The 15,966-nt window shown below is 36.7% G+C and overlaps 1 protein-coding gene across 2 annotated transcripts in view; it reads left to right on the forward strand.

Annotated features, from left to right (window-relative positions):
- YWHAQ (tyrosine 3-monooxygenase/tryptophan 5-monooxygenase activation protein theta) overlaps positions 1–15,966 on the forward strand; it is a 32,078-nt gene extending 16,112 nt beyond the window's left edge. The window contains exons 3-7 of one of the 2 annotated variants that reach the window (XR_003434203.1): positions 10,097–10,220; positions 12,210–12,373; positions 13,018–13,113; positions 14,320–14,434; positions 14,885–15,966. Coding sequence is in view for 1 of the 2 variants with exons in the window: in XM_027113840.1 (XP_026969641.1) it covers positions 10,097–10,220; positions 12,210–12,373; positions 13,018–13,113; positions 14,885–14,944 (444 nt within the window). In the remaining variant the exon portion in view is untranslated. The remainder of the gene's footprint in view (positions 1–10,096; positions 10,221–12,209; positions 12,374–13,017; positions 13,114–14,319; positions 14,435–14,884) is intronic. The other variant, XM_027113840.1, reaches the window with a different exon arrangement.

The following is a 15,966-nucleotide window of genomic DNA, read 5'->3' on the forward strand; positions in this document are numbered from 1 at the left end:
GTGGATGGCTTTTCAGGTGTTTAATGGCCATCAGCTCCAGGGTAGGGCATGGATGAATTGGTGGTTGATTGACTGTGATTCACACTCCCCTAGACTATGCAGTTAGCCCTTTGTATCCAAGGGGGAATGATTCCAGAAGCCCCCAAGGGTACCAAAATCTGCAGATGCTCAAGTCCCTTCCATAAAATGATGTAGTACAATGGATAGGGTTGGCCCTCCATATAAGCAACTTCCTGATTATGACTGTATATTGGATCCTTTTCCTTCAATGTCTGTAACCCTTTTCTGTTTCCATGCCTCTTAGCACTGTTCTTTCTGATTGACTCATCCTTATTTGTAAAGTAGATTTACTTTACATACTGTAGGATTAGAGTCAAGTCTTGCATTCCTATTAATTTGCTATACAAATACATATATGTATGTATTAGAGACAAAATAAAGTCTTTTCCTTCAGTGGTTTATAGTTAAGAGCAGGGAGATGTGTGTTCCCAAAGTATACTCTGTTTCTTCGAGAAGGTTTCCAAAGCCTTGACTTGGAAAAAATTACATCCACAGGCTTGGGTGACTATAAATATGGGGGACCAGGGGAGTGAGGCCAAAGAAGCATTAGGATAACACCCAGGTTTCTAACTAGGGCAACTGAGGGCTTTTCTTTCCTAAGACAGAAAATTGAGTAGGGGAGGAGAATCAACAGCAGATTGTATTAGGAAGGCAAATTTAATATATTTTAGATGAGTAAAGTTTAAAGGGCCAGTGGCCCATCCACGTGTCAATAAATACAAATAGGAGCACCTTGCCTGGTGTTTAAGAGAAAGACTTGTGTTGTGGTGCGTGGTGATGGAGGTTTGTGTACCAAGCAGTGTTCTAAGTAATTTGTATTGAGTCATTCAGTCTTCACATCAGGCTGCTGAGAAGTAGAGATTGTCATTAACTCTTTTTAACAGTAAACTGAGGTATGAGCTGCAAAAGTAAATTGCCCAGCCAGGTAAAGGGCAGATTTGTGAGTAATCAGCATGTAGATAATTGGCTGAAGTCCTGCCAAGAAATATCTAAAATGAACCCACATCTTGTCAGTTACCTTAAAAATGGATAGTGAGCTGTAGAAGTAGTTGAGATCCATGATTATTCTAATGAAACATTTCCTCCTAGTAGCAGATTGCATTTTCATAGTTAATTGTCAGATTTTTAGAAAGTGTAGTCTCTTAAAGACAGACACTTGTTGGATTAAAGAAGGGAGGAAGGGAGCACGTTAACTATCCTTAAAAATTTAGTTAATCCTTTAAAAGAGGGGAGGAAAACACTTGTTCTTCACTAGCCAACTCAATCCTTTGCACATACTTAATACGAAAGAACTTTTGTCCTTTTAAATAATCTGAAATACTATGCTCTGCAAACATGAAGTATCACACATGTATTGTTATTCAGCATCTTGTAATACTTCTGTGTTGTTACAGTTTTGGAAGAGTTGTTTTCATAGATTATGACCAGGAATTTTCCATTTACTCAGTATTGTAGTTGCTGTAATTATTCTACTTGGTGACTTCTCTTTTATTCCATTACTCCTTCCTTTGCAACTCTAAAAAGGTTCTTCCAGTAAAGGTCTGAGTGGGAACTTCTGTCTTTGTCTGGAAATGTCTTTGTTTTGCTCCTGCTTTTATGTGGTACTTTAATTGGTTTTGGAATTCTAGCTGACAGTTGTTTTTCTCCTCACTTTGAAGATACTTGATTGTTTTCTGATGAAAAATCAACTGTCAGTCATACCGTTGTTTCTTCCTTTATAGGTAACGTGTCATTTCTCTGGTTGCTTTTAAGAATTTTCTTGTCTTTGACATTCTGCAATTTTGCCATGATGGTCTAGGTATGAATTTATTTTTATTTTATTTTGCTTGGGATTTAGTGTGCTTTTCCACTTTGAAGATTATTTATATTCGTAACTGGGAGAATCTCAGCCATTAGCTCTACATAACGTCTCTTCCTCATTCTTTCTGTTTTCTCCTGGAATTCCTGTTGCATATTACCTTAGACATATCTTAGACATCTCTTTCTACTTGCATCTTTTGACTTATCCACACTTGTTTCATCTTGTTAGTTCTGTGTTCTGTGGCGTTTCCTCAAATATGCCTTCTGTTTTACTTTTTTTTTTTTTTCTTCTTTTAATTCTAAAAGCTCTCTCCCCCACCTCCAAGCTACTTTTTCTTAATTCACTGTATCCTGTTCTTTGTCTGGACTTCTGTTTTGGGTTGTTTTAATCAAGAAAATTTTCAAACTTAACAAAAATAAAGAGAATGCTATAATAACCCCCCATGTACCCATTACCCTGCTCTAGCAATTGTAAATTTTGTTTTGTTTATATCCCCAACACACACACACCCATTATTTTGAAGCCAGTCCTGGGCGTCATCCATTTAATCCATAAATATTAAAATACATATCTTTAAAGGATTCTTTAAAAGAGTCTTTAGACATTTTTAATATACTTATGTTTTATTACACGGTGTTTCACTTTTTAAGCTCTTGGGTACTAACCATCTGTTTGTCTGCTGATCCCTCATGGTGGATCTGTCCCTTGATTAGTTTTGTTATTTTTAAAAATTCAGATGTAGTTTTTCCTGTGCAACTTGTGTGTGTGCCTTGGATTATGGAAGTGGTTTTGATGATTTGTTTCTGCTGGGCACACTAAGCCTCGGCCCACTTTTACAGATTTTCAGCTCGTGGACTCACACATCATGTATGAAATAAAAATTTGAAGAGTACCTGCACAGAACATGCGTTTGGGTTTCAGTGTTTCATGGGGGACGACACCCACATCCACCCACACCCCCAAAAGCCCAGGAAATAGCTTTCTTGGTACTTCTCAGCAGTGATAGACACAGTTTTTCTAGGGTCCTTACCCCTTACACATCACTGTCATTGTGTTGTAAGTTTTTACTTTTTTGCTCTAACTTCATTTCCTCTTCCTATCTAGCACTTGAATATCTCCCCTTCCTTCCTTTGGAGCTTTGCTGTAATTTTTTCTTCTATTCTGTTTAGCATTTTTGATTATTTTTAGAAGGGAAAGTCTGCTTGGTCTTACTGTATTGCCACAACCAGAAATCATGTTTCTACCCATCTATTTTAAGGTGAAGAGTCATAAATTTCTTAAATACTCCATACAAGAGTGAGTTAGAGGGGTGTGTGTGTGTGTGTGTGTGTTAATCTGATACACTGCTATTCAGGTAACATTTAATATGTGTTACTATTTCATCTGGTGAGGTAGACAATACCTAAAAACACATTCAGACTTGTATTTCAATTAAAAGTCTTCTGTTCGTGTATTTGTGCTAAAATCGAATAGTTACATTAACTTGTGCTTCTCACATTTGTCAGAAACGTTGGTAATATTAGATCTGATTTAATGTAACAGAAAAATATTAATAAATGCAGTTTTACTGCTAGGCAGAGTCTTTATTGTTTAATATTTATTTATTTAATTTACTTATTTACTTGGCTGCTCCGGGTCTTACTTGCGGCACGCGGGATCTTTAGTTGCGGCATGCACATGGGATCTAGTTCCCTGACCAGGGATCGAACCCGGGCCCCCTGCATTGGGAGCTTGGAGTCTTAACCACTGTGCCACCAGGGAAGTCCCAGACAGAATCTTTAAGTACATGAAGTTATATGAGATACATCTGGAAAATGGACTAATATCATTAACATATATCCCTACATATCAGTAAGGGAAAAAACTCACTGGGAAAATGGCAAAGGATATAAACATACTGTTTAAGGAAAACTGCAAATAAAACCGTAGTAAGATGTTTTTCCTTATTAAATTGGAAAAGATAAAAAATGATAATACCTTGGGTTCAGAAGGATGTTGAGAAATTGGAACACTTACACATTGCTAATGGGGATGTAAATTGAAATTGCCCCGAGGAAGGACAGTTAAACATCTGTCTTCCAAGGATCAAATGTACATTTGGCACATTGTTGGAAATATCAACAGATTTGAAGCAACTTAAATGTTCATCAGAGGAAACTAAATAATCATGGTATGCCCATACAGTGGACATACATAATACTGTTCAGTGTTCTATAACATGAGGCAGTTATAAACGTATGAATATGGAATGATCTCCGAGGGATTATTACATGGAAAAGGCAAGGTGTAGAACAATGTATGTAGTATGCTAACATGAGGGAGGGGGAATGTACGTGGATTTTAAATGTTTAAAATATCTGGAAGAACATACAAGAAACTGGTGATGATGGTTACCTTGGGAGGGGAAGAACTGGCTGGCTCAGGATCCAAGGAAGGGAGAGAAACTTTGTTTTTCACTTTTGAGTTTTAGGTGATGGACAGTATTATGTATTATTTTAATGGAAACCAGAGTCTTATTGTGTGTGAAAAGAAGATACAAGTAAGGGAAGAAGAATCCTGTGAGGTTGAATTTGAATTCTGGATATATCAGTATGAGATCATGATTTTTCAAAAAAAAAAAATTGCTGAAGGAGTGAAACAGTGAGAACAGAATGGGGGAGATTTCTTTTTTCCTTTTTCAGAAATTTGAGAGTGGTAGTTAATTAACTGTTGTACATTATTACTTTGATAAAAATAAAGAATTACAAAAACAAATAATTCAAGAAAAGCCCTGTGCCATCTTAAGCCCTATAATACATGTGAAATTCTCTTGCTGTTGCATCCATTTCAGTATGTTGCCATGTCATGGTTAATGTTCATTTGACAAATAACGAGTCTTACTCTGTGGTAGGCACTGTGCTAAATACTTAACATACGATATACAGAATTTTGTGAATGAAAAATATTAAGGAAACATTTTCATCTAGAAGTTGCTCTGCTTAACAGGTTGCTCCTTTGATTTAATACCTTAGAATTAGCATAGATTATTAAAACTAGAAAATATTTTGATTATTTTATAGAAGAAATTAAACTAAGGAACTTGCTCTAGATGGAGACTCTAGAACCAGATGTTTGGTCCAGCATTCATTCCACTGAGGTTCAATTGTGAAATTTGGTTCCTTTTTAAAATGTACTTTTGCTGGTTTGGAAAGTTTTTTTTTCCTACTTATTTCTTTTTGTTTTAAAAAGATTTTACTGTCTTCAGTGACGTTCTACCTGTTTGTGCAATTGTGCCTTTTCCTATGCCATGGGCTCTGTGCCTTGGACTGTTTTCTTCCTCCATGCTTTCTGCCTGTTTGTAAAATGCAATAGAATTTTCTGGATGAAATATGACTTCCTTCTTGAGTATTGAATTTTTCTTTGATTTTGGTCTCTTGGAGTTAAAACCTAATTAAGAGTTAGTTATTGTCTAGAGACTTTATTCTTCCTACATGTCAGTGGTTCTTTGTACTATATATAATACTTGAAGTTGGGATGTTAGAAAAATTTAGCTCTTACCATTAGATAAATGTTCCATTTGTTGAATAGTTATGTTACCCTATGTACTATATTAATTCTTTTTTAATATAAATTTATGTATGTATGTATGTATGTATGTATGCATAGGGTCCTCGTTGCTGCGCGCAGGCTTTCTCTAGTTGTGGTGAGCGGGAGCCGTTCTTTGTTGAGGTGCGCAGGCTTCTCAACGCGGTGGCTTCTCTTGTTGCGGAGCACGGGCTCTAGGTGCCTGGGCTTCAGTAGTTGTGGCACACGGGCTCAGTAGTTGTGGCTCACGGGCTCTAGAGCACAGGCTCAGTAGTTGTGGCGCACGGGCTTAGTTGCTCCACGGCATGTGGGATCTTCCAGGACCAGGGCTTGAATCTGTGTCCCCTGCATTGGCAGGCGGATTGTCAACCACTGCGCCACCAGGGAAGTCCCTATATTAATTCTTTTGTTTGCTTTACTAATTAAATAACTTAAGGCCAAAGCCTCATCTCTCATAGATATGCTCCATTATTTTATAGGGTAGTGCTCAGAATGCTATCTTTATTTTCAGATTCTAGCCCCATTTAATTAATAATATGACTTTTTGTAAGTTTCTTGATTCCTAGGTGATTTTATTCACTTGTAAAATTATCATAATGGTTCTTATATGTAAATAATACATGGAAGAGTGGTTAGAATAGGGCGTGGCACATACTGAACACATATATTTGTTGAATGAATAATGTAATCTTTTATGGTAATGTGTGCTGCTTAAACAGATAAAAATATACAGATAGTGACTAGTATATGTGCCATAAAGTTAGAGATTGAACATGTTAATAGTGTTTTATTTAATGAATTTCAGTAAGCTGATAGGAAATTGAAAATCCTTAGAACATTTTTTGTTTCCTGTTGATTATTTTGTTTGTATTTCAAGGCTCTTCATCGGTTACCTGCTCTCTTAAAAAAAATCAGTTTGGAAAAAAAAATCAGTTTGGTATATAAAGAATAAGCTATATAATGAGGAAGAAGAGCAGCTTATTTTGTCTATAAAACAAATCACTTATAAATGAATTTAAGATAAAAGTATTCGTTTGTTGAATGCCACACATGGACTCTTACCACTGAAGGTAAATTAATTGTCTTGGAAAAGCTGTGGAAGTGATGGTAGGATTATTGTATGTAAACATAATTCACTCCTAGAGATAGAGTTAGTACTGGAGTTTTGTTATTCTTCCTAACCTTTTCTCTAAGGTTTTGGGTTGAAGAGGAATAATTACTATACTAAATTTACATCACTGTTATTTCTCACAATTTCATTTCTTGCATAGTTCTTTACTGCTTTTATGATGTAATCCTTTTTATTGTTACTCCCATCCTATTTTTCTGAGATTAAGCTTATTCTGAGGTCCTTTAGCATCTCCAAAAACGACCTGTATAATAATACCTTATATTTTTTCCTCTGACTTTGCTTGTATTTGAGTTTCTTTCGTCTAGAATGTTTTGTTACTAGTGCATCTTGTAATTTTGGGTAGTAAGTGCCCTGACTTCTTCACAGATCTCTCAGATTCTCAAAAAGGAATGTACTTCTTGCATTCTGCCTCTCAATCGGGTAACACTCAACACTGAAGGGAGCCCCAATCTTAGTTCTCCAAGCCTCCCAGGATCATAAAATTTGCTGGTTGAAGCGTTACAAAGGGGATCTCCTGCTTAATTGACGAGAATAATGTAAAGGGGGAATTAGTGGAGGAACTTTTAACTACATTAATGTTAAAAATTGATTCCCTTCCTCTCTCCTGACTTCTTATCAATGACCTTATCTGGGAAGATTTTCTTATTCCAGGGAGCCACTTGTCATTTTGGTTTTTACTCTCTGACCTGTATTGAGTCTTTTTTTTTTTTTTTTTTTTTTGCTGTACGCGGGCCTCTCACTGTTGTGGCCTCTCCCGTTGCGGAGCACAGGCTCAGCGGCCATGGCTCACGGGCCCAGCCGTTCCGCGGCGTGTGGGATCTTCCCGGACTGGGGCACGAACCCGCGTCCCTTGCATTGGCAGGTGGACTCTCAACCACTGCCCCACCAGGGAAACCCAGAGTCTTTTTTATAATTTAATTTTTTTAACAAAAAATTGTGCACCTAGGCTCTATATACCTTAAGTATTTATAGCCTTTATTCTATGTGGTATTAATAATTAATAACTGGTATTGATGTAATACCTGATACAGCCGTAAATCGTTTTGGTAAGACATGAAGCAGAATCCATTGTCTTTTAATTGGGCTAAAATCTACATCGCTACTACTGATAGCACATGGAAAGACAGAATTATTCTGTACCTGTTGTTTCCTTCACAGAGAGCTAGTGGCATCTGACAAAGAACCATGATACCTGGCTGAAACTCCAGGATGGAAGTAATGCACAAGTCACTTTATAAAAGCCAACACTGTAAATCGTACGTAATGGCTATATGCAAACTAGTGATCAAAGTTAATAATTTTAGAAGGGAAAAGTTTACAGTTAGCTTATAAGTGGCTGTGTAAACCGGTGCAGTAGCTGTTTAGCAGCTTTCCAAATCCTTGGAAGGCCATTGTGCCAATAAGAGAGTCCTCATGAGCATTCCCACATCTGGCTCAAGTGACTTAGCGGGGATGAGAGCTAGAATCACATTCCTCTCCTCTCCCCAAGTCCTCATTCTAGTCAGTCAGACTTTTCTCAGCCGCTGCTACCACATTTCTGCCACATTTAATCATAAAGTACTAGGTCTTAAATGTTCCAAGTAGCTTTTTTTTTTTTAATTGTAAATACTGTCTTTACCAGAGCTGGTGCTGGCACTGTTTTGGAGATCCTCTGTGGGATCTCATATTAACTGCCTGACTTACTTGCGAGTAAAAGAAAAGTGAGAGGCTCTTCCATTTTACATTGTAGTTCGTTAGTTTGGATTTAAGCCAGGGGTGTTGGTTCCCGCAGTATAATACTGTGTTTGCATTATTTGATACTGCTTCTCAGAATCTACTCTTGTTTAAATTATTATTTTTTTTAAGATAGAGATGACTGAGTCAGTTTGACGTTTAGAAGCTTAGTGAACGTTTTTGTGGCTGTCTCACCATTGCCCCCCACTTCCTCCCCAGAAACCCCCTAAATTCAGGTGTTCCATAGAAATAGTTTTAAAATTGGAAGTCATCCATGATATGTAAAAATGGTATTAGAGGAAAAATTTAAAGTAGTATGATTTTGTAAGATTCTGGGAAAGAGTTTTCCTCAAGTTTATTTTAATAAATAACCATTATAATTGTATTGGTGATGGTGAGCAGGAGAAACTCTTACAACATGATCCTTCAGTTCTTTTCCCACTTAAGAGTATGACGGTGCAGAAGCAGCATTTATTTTCATTTGGCTTTAGTGTTTGGGTGTAGCCCATCTATTTCTTCCCTTCTTGGCTCAGCAGCTTTGCAGATGTAAGCCACACTTTTGATACTTGCCACTTTTATAACGTATAAATTTCTGGGGCTTCATTAGGTAATTTTAGTGTAATACTAAGTTTAACTTCCCCTGAGCTTCAGACCCTTTTAAAATATATTTTTTTAACCTAAACATATTTTTCATTAAATTTAAGGATTTAAAATGTTTCTCTGTTTATTTTCTTTAAAATAATATGCATATAATCATTGCATTTTGTTTAGGTTCTTTTTATTCAGATAAACAGCAAGAAAGCTCTTGAGTTAAAACTACATTTTCTAAACCATATTCTACTTCTTTAGTATCTATTTGTTGATTTTACTCCCCCCAAATTTTATTCACCATAAAGTTTCTTATTACAAAAAGATTTTTAAATTACTTAGCATCAAGTAAAATTGATAATCCAAGGTGGTGTCTATCATATTCATTTTTTGTGACCTTTTAATACTCCTGGGCACACCTTGTACAAATATCTCAGTTTGAGAGGCACTAGCTCATTGGATCAAGTGGACATTTCTTGGTATGAAGTGAGGGATAAAAGACATACTTAAATACTAACCTAATTTTTAAAAATAGTTGTATTTGATAGACATGACTGTCACATTGCTAGGTAAGTTTTTAGGCCACTTGCTCTCAACCCCTAGACTCACCCTGTTTTTGGATGAGCGCTGGTCGCAGAGGACACTGAGTAGCCCTACTCTGGGCCGTGATGACTTACTCTGTGATTACACTCTTCTTCATATTTGATGTCTTAAACATTTCATTTCCCCTCCCTAAAAGTGCACATCCTTGTTTTCTAACTGCTGCATTCCTTCTGTTACTTCTTGACAAGGCAAATATCCCTTCCCCAGGGAAGCCTGTCTTTACAGTGATCATCATCAACAAAGCTAGACATTCCCTCTCTGTGCTTCCATAGCCCCTTATTCACATATCCGTACTGTTAACGGTATACTTACCTCTTATTAGACTGTGAACTCTTTGAGGGCAAGGACCTTATTTCCCCTCTGGTCAAATACAGTGCCTAGCACCTAGCAGGTATCAGGAAATGCTTGCTTCAGTGAGTGGATGAGTGGACAGACAGGCTCTTTCTAATTAGTGTTTGATGTGATATAGCTCTACCATTAGAAATTATGACTTGCTATGACCCCAGAGCATTCAACTAATGGCAACCACCTGACCCCTGCTCTCTAGCCATGTTTCCAATCCAGGGTGGTATGGTGTGGAGTTACTATGGCAGTTATTTTTGCTAGTACCTAATGTTTTAACTTATTTCTTTCAGGAATTGTTGGATAAGTATTTAATAGCCAATGCAACTAATCCAGAGAGTAAGGTCTTCTATCTGAAGATGAAGGGAGATTACTTCCGGTACCTTGCTGAAGTTGCTTGTGGTGATGATCGGAAACGTAAGTGTATTTGGTTTATGGGTAAAGCTAAAGTATAAAAGAGAGGGAGGATAAATTTATAATGTTACCTTAGGTTCTCAAACATGAAAACAGTTATGACTTTACATTATGTGCTCTTTATAAAAAATTAAACTCATAAACTCTCTGATTATAACCTGATAAGATATTATTAAAAACAGGCTTAATCTTTTAGGCTTTAGAATTTGGTTCACCATATTTTTAGCCCCAGAGTTCTTTGCATATGCTTTGGGTGATTCTGTTGTGTCACATGGTCTTCAGCATCTTGTATCTTGAAACTTAAGGTAACTGGAAATTACATGTAGAGTAGAAACAGGACATTGTACTTTTTCTACTTGACATATTAATTTATTAATTACTACCTATTTTGAGGGATCATAACATTGACTACTAATTACACATAACCAGATTTCTGAGGAGGAGAGGTCAGATGAGAGTTTTATTGCTGGTATATAATTTATCACAGAAAACACAGCTATGGGGAAAAGAGTAACCTGATTTCCTAACTTGATTGTAAAACAGTCAAAGTAAATTTATTAGCAGTGAACTCAGTCTCCTGGAGTATTGGTAGCTGAGTGTACGGTAGTATATTGTGCATGTGCCTGCTAGTCTAGGTAGAAGCAAGTCTGGGTAGAAGTATCACTTAAGTCCTTATTTTTTTTCCAATAAGTTTATTATTTTGTTCGTCATTTTACCCTATCCAAAAAGGGCATGCCCCACAAATGGTTATTACAGCCTCCTCTTCCTCTCTTTCAGAGAGTTACTAAAAGTGAGACAGTTTTAGCATCCCCAAAATTAGTGTAATTGAAAATATAAAGAGAAAACTTTTGTACCTTGCTGTAATAGAATCTGTATACTAAACTGTTGTGTTATCAATATATAATTTCTCTTGCCATAATGATAAGCAAAATTGAATGTGACAGATATTTGCACAGGACTGAACATTTAAACGTCAACTAGTCAAAGGGATATCTTTGGGAGATTGGGCCATAGCCCCAGCATTAATCTGATCTGACCCTTTCTGGCTCATTGGGATTTTCTTGTCCTATACGTAGAACACTCCAGTAGTCTGGGATTTGTAAATAGTCTGTATTTACAAAGTCTAGATGCTGAGACGCTTTAGAACTCTCATTGTAATGCCTCCTTATGTGCTGGACACCAAGAGCTCCTTAGTTAAATGTGAGGGCCATACCAGCTATGTTTAGATCAGTGAATGTGCCATTGAAGAAGGAGGAGGAAAGGCACATATTTGGGCTTTAAAGGGATAACTTGATTTCTGTTAGGTCAGTCCTTCTAGAGCTGTAATGGGCCCAATGGCCTCATTCAGAAAACCTAACCTTTTCAAAACATGATATAATCAGATTAGTGCTGGTAGTTCTTCCTGAACATTTTGTTCAGGAAGGTGACATTTTTATTAAGCCAGTAATCAAACTCTGGTCAGCAGATTTTGATCTATATACTGGTGCTTTTATATTGCCTTTCACATAATACATGTTGATACCGAGGGTCAGTGTTATTTCTACAGATAAGTCACAAAAATAGAGATTTTGGTGGTGGTGATCTTTGTAAAATGCTTCCATTATTGTGGGAAGGGATATTGCCGCTGATTTTTTTCAAGTTTTATTGAGATATTATTGAGATATATCAAATTGTTTATAATTGCTGCATTTTCAGGTAATAAAATTAAAAGACATGAAAGAAGAAAAGTGTTTTAGCCCCAGAGATGAAAAACCTGATATACTGTCTCATGTTTTTTTTATTAAGCTGATTATAAACAAGCAACATTATAAACTAGTTTTTTAATAGCCCAGTACAGGATAATGTTTTTGGTTTGCTACTGTGGTTTTAAACGAAGGCTACAGAGAGAAGTCTGGCTCTACCGAGTTAGTAGCATAGGTTAAAGGTATTACTGTATACTGGGTGGATATTTCCAGTATCATGCTTTTTTATTTCGTTTTTTTCCCTTCACAGAAACGATAGATAATTCCCAAGGAGCTTACCAAGAGGCTTTTGATATAAGCAAGAAAGAGATGCAACCCACACACCCAATCCGCCTGGGGCTGGCTCTTAACTTTTCTGTATTTTACTATGAGATCCTTAATAACCCAGAACTTGCCTGCACACTGGCTAAAACGGTAAGATGTGTTTCCAGAAATACCCTCTTTAGGTTATTTGAGATAGCAAGCATGTTAATTTCTAGGTATTTTACTTGGATATCCAGGGATGATTTCTACATTTATTTGGATATCTCCTTTTTCTTACCATCGTGACCACCTACCACCATCCTTCTCAAGATCTTACTCTCCCAGCTATGGTTGTAAGCAGTAAGATCTGTCTAAAGAGCATATTGGTCAGAGTAATCAAAAAAGTATGAGAGAAATGTAAAGGATTGGAAAGTAATGCCTGCCAGGTTTGATCAGTAGAATCTCTGCATTCCTCAAAGTGTTTCAAAATGGAAGTGTTCCAAGGGGTTTTTGCAAATAAATACTAGTTCTTATTTGTAAAAAATATATTGGGCATAGCTACTGTGCTGTCTGTCCTGTGAAAGAACTAAGAAATGCTTGTTTACTGATTAAGTATGTATAACTTGATAAGTTTTAGTCATCCTCAGAAATTCTTAAGCTGAGAATCCGAGGCAGTGATTTCATTGAGTTTTGTTTTAAGTGATAATAGAACATAAAGTGGATGTTCATCTATTTTATAAAAATGGTTTGTGACTATAGAGTACCAGTGTGTGTCGATGTGAATATTGTTTACCGTGGATATTAATACTTGTCAGGCTTTTGATGAGGCCATTGCAGAGCTTGACACACTGAATGAAGACTCATACAAAGACAGCACCCTCATCATGCAGTTGCTTAGAGACAACCTAACAGTGAGTTTTTCATACTTTTAATTTTATTTCCTTTTCAGGAACAAAAGTATTAATACTTTATTCAGGCTCCCTGTGTTTTGGGGCACCTATATTAGAGCTACACTTGCTCTTAGAAAATGATTATATAAAAATTACATAAAAATATTAAATATGTATTAGTATTTTGTATAGGACAACTGTTCTTCGTAGGCAGATTTTCAAGTTGAATAGGCATTTTATCAGACCTTCCTGAGAAAGTACTAAGATTTTAGGAACTCATAATATTAACATTATTGACTCTTTATTTGACTGGTATGAAGATGTTGATAAATTATGTTAATATAGAAAGTTTGTCTTTTTTAATTGTTTTTTCTTTTGTTTTTCTCCCTACCTCTTGTATAGACAGGGGATGGAGGAAAAAGTAATGGTGAAAAAAATACAGGTTGAGCTTTACTTAGCTTCTTTTGTAGGTTCAAGTAAATTGGATAGGTCAGAATCTTAGACAAAATGTGGAAGAAATACACCTTTTAATATAAATGTAGTTCTCCCGCCCCCCCCCAGATTTGATGCTTTATCTTCTACTAGATAAAAAAAAATTTTAACATTAGCACCCTATCTGTTCAACTTTGCTGAAGAGAGAAATTATGAAGACAGTTCATTCCCAGCCATTAGAAATCCCTCTGGTTGTGAGGTGACAATAGAAAAATGATCAGCATAAATAGCTTCTATAGAAGAAAAACAAACTGAGCAATTAACCTCTTTCCAGATACACCGTGGGGCTATCTTTTTTTTGGAGGGGGGGCTCTCACTGTTGTGGCCTCTCCCGTTGCGGAGCACAGGCTCCGGACGCGCAGGCTCAGCGGCCATGGCTCACGGGCCCAGCCGCTCCGCGGCATGTGGGATCTTCCCGGACCGGGGCATGAACCCGTGTCCCCTGCATCGGCAGGCGGACTCTCAACCACTGCGCCACCAGGGAAGCCCACGTGGAGCTATCTTTTAACTAGTTCTGTTTTCTCTCTCCCAGAGACAGTTCTTTGGGGATATTTGTTTTGTCTTTATTTTAGTATCTTAATAATGACTTAAAGGTTAAGACTTCAGCTTTGCTAAAATTGCCACTAGTGTCTTGGTGCTGGTCTAATAGAAATCCATTTTGTGAACTATTATTATGCATAGTCGACAAGTATTGACTATTCCCTTTTTCACTTCATTGTTCCATCCTAAAATTAGAGAGACTAACATCCTACCTAATTCAAGAACCGTATCTACATATCTTCACGCACACATGCTGCTTCCCTATAACTTAACATCGTTCACTCCTGTTTAACTCTTTGCAGCATACAAAGTAAGCCTGCTTCTTTTTCTATATGATAGCCCTTCAAGTACTTGGCAATGGTGACTTTGACCATGGTCCCTGCCCACCCCCCAAAAAATTTGTTTTGGCCTTATTAATCTCATAAATTATATTTTAGTAGTGCTTTTAAAAAGAGCATTGGGCTGCCAGAAATTGAGAGAGCATTAAATTCTAAGGATGTTAGTTACCTTGTTTTTATCTGAGATTATAGTAAGCTTTGAAAACGTACTCAAATAGTGTATATGTGTTTGTCATTTTGCAAATGCACAGTGAAAGGAATACAGGGGTACACTTTGGGAGGAGTTGGTGAAATATAACTTCCAGTCTTAGTCATAATCTCTATTGTTTAATTTACTGCTCTAAGAATTACATTGTGGTATAATAATAAGACTTGAAATAATTGATCTAGAAATAGTAACTTAATATGATTTTTTTTTCTAGTTATGGACATCAGACAGTGCAGGAGAAGAATGTGATGCGGCAGAAGGGGCAGAGAACTAAGTGCATACAGGGTGTCATCCTTCTTCCCCTCAAGAAACCTTTTTACTCATCTCCATTCCTTATTCCATTTGGATTTCCTATAGCAAAGAAACCCATTCATGTGTATGGAATCAACTGTTTATAGTCTTTTCACGCCGCAGCTTTGGGAAAACTCCATTCCTTGATTTGTGTTTGTCTTGGCCTTTCTGGTGTGCAGTTACTGCTGTAGAAAAGTATTAATAGCTTCATTTCATATAAACATAAGTAACTTCCAAACACTTATGTAGAGGACTAAAAATGTATCTGGTATTTAAGTAATCTGAACCAGTTCTGCAAGTGACTGTGTTTTGTATTACTGTGAAGATATGAAAATGTAGTTAATTACAGTTTAAAGAGTGTTCTGCATAACTTCCTGATTTCTACATTCCCTCCCTTACTCTTCTTCGGGGGTTTTCTTTCAGTAAAGCAACTTTTCCATCCTCTTAATATATTCCTTTTTGGTAGGAATCCAGAAGTATTAGATTGAATGGAAAAGCAGTTGACATTTTGAGGCTGGAGGTCACAAATTAAAATGCCTCCTGTATCATATATGATGGAGGTCTTGCGTATCTGTGACAACAGGGAGTTTCCTCATTCATTCTTCATTTGCTGCTGTTTAAGTTGACAACTTCCCTTCCCAATAAAAATTCACTTACACCTCCTGCCTTTGTAGTTCTGGTATTCACTTTACGATGTAATAGAAGTAGCATGTTGCTGCCAGAATACAAGCATTGCTTTTGGCAAATGAAAGTGCATGTCATTTCTTAATACACTAGAAAGGGGAAATAAAGTACACAAGTCCAAGTCTAAAACTTTAGTACTTTTCCATGCAGATTTGTGCACATGTGAGAGGGTGTCCAGTTTGTCTAGTGATTGTTAGAGAGTTGGACCACTATTGTATGTTGCTAATAATCATCGACTGTAGTCCCAAAAAGGCCTTGTGAAAATGTTATGCCCTATGTAACAACAGAGTAACATAAAATAAAATTACATTTTATAAACCA

This window comes from Aethalodelphis obliquidens, unplaced genomic scaffold (genome assembly GCF_003676395.1).
Source record: "Aethalodelphis obliquidens isolate GAN/ISIS:26980383/991018 unplaced genomic scaffold, ASM367639v1 scaffold12, whole genome shotgun sequence".
NCBI classification, from domain to species: domain Eukaryota; kingdom Metazoa; phylum Chordata; class Mammalia; order Artiodactyla; family Delphinidae; genus Aethalodelphis; species Aethalodelphis obliquidens.